This window comes from Psammomys obesus, unplaced genomic scaffold (genome assembly GCF_907164565.1).
Source record: "Psammomys obesus unplaced genomic scaffold, mPsaObe1.curated_primary_1811, whole genome shotgun sequence".
Taxonomy (NCBI): domain Eukaryota; kingdom Metazoa; phylum Chordata; class Mammalia; order Rodentia; family Muridae; genus Psammomys; species Psammomys obesus.
This window is the reverse complement of record NW_026587216.1, coordinates 23,994,507-23,995,765: the sequence shown is the minus strand read 5'-3', so window position 1 is coordinate 23,995,765 and position 1,259 is coordinate 23,994,507. Positions and strand designations below refer to the sequence as shown.

Sequence of the window (1,259 nt, the reverse complement as noted above, 5' to 3'; positions counted from 1 at the left end):
ATGCCTGTGAGGATGTTTTCCGAGGAGGTTACACCAAGTACACCAAGTAAGGAAGACTGGCTCTCATCAGGGCAGGTGGGTATCATCAGTCCACTCCATGTTGGAATATAACAGAGAGGCAGAGGGAGGGTGGAGCTGCTGCTCTGCTTCAGCTGCCACACCCATTTGCCTTCAGTAGCACTCCTGGTTGGTATTCAGGTCTTCAGAGTTGGGCCGAGAATCTGAAACTCCAGGTTTGTGGGCCTTTAGATTCGGACTAGACTTAAGGCAAGCTCCCCTCACCCCGGCCTTCTGGTTTGTAGATGGCAAAATGGGACACCTCAACTTTCATAATGACAGGTACCATTTCTATTACATCTACTGTGGTTGCTGTTTCTTTGGAGAATTCTGACCAAAGTATCTTCAGGTAAAGCCCTTTGTTGCTTAAATGAAACCAATACAAGTAGCTTAGTCTGCTAAAACTTGATACCAGTGTCAAGAGACAACAGAAAACTTTTGTGCTCTGAGCACTGGAGAGAAAGGATGTGGATGTAAGGGTTCCTCCTTTCAAAGAATTATTCCAGGATTCACGTGCCAGGGTGGTGACTTCACATGCCATAATGGTACTGGCAGCAGGTTTATCTACCGGAAGAAATTTGAGGATGAGAAGTTCATCCTGAAGCACACAGGTCCTGGCATCTTGTCTATGGCAAATGCTGGGCCAAACACAAACAGTTTTCAGTTTTGTTTTTTTTTTTGTTTTTTGTTTTTTTGTTTTTTTAATCTGTGCTGCCAAGACTGAGTGTCTGGATGGCAAGCATGTGGTCTTTGGGAAGGTGAAAGAAGGCATGAACATCAAGGAAGCCATGGAGCGTTTTGGGTCCAGGAATGGCAAGACCACCAAGAAGATCACAATTTCTGACTGCAGACAACTCTTATGACTTGTAGGCATCTTACCCAGCAGACCATTCCTTCTGTAACTCAGGAGAGCATTCCTACCCCATCTGCCCATCTGTTTGCAGTACCCTGTAACCTCTACTCTTACTGAAGTTCTTTGGGTTTCATATTTTCCTCATTCCCCTCCATGTCTGACTGTATTGCAGGGTTAAGTTTATTAATCATAAAAAGTAAACTAAGGAAAAAAATTAAAACGACTAATAGTGTACATTGTGACATTATAGAGATTTTTTTGTTTATATGTCTTAAGTTAGACACATGAAGGTTCTTGGGTAAGAATAATAACATTCACACACACTTTATGTACACTTGTTATAGTACAA

At 42.6% G+C, this 1,259-nt stretch overlaps 1 protein-coding gene across 1 annotated transcript; it reads left to right on the top strand.

Annotated features, from left to right (window-relative positions):
• Positions 1-920, top strand: LOC129673696 (peptidyl-prolyl cis-trans isomerase A-like). Its single transcript, XM_055603573.1, has 3 exons — positions 1-46; positions 564-721; positions 756-920. Exons 1-3 carry the CDS (start codon positions 1-3, stop codon positions 918-920), a joined length of 369 nt encoding a protein of 122 aa, XP_055459548.1.
• The last annotated feature ends 339 nt before the right edge of the window (positions 921-1,259 follow it).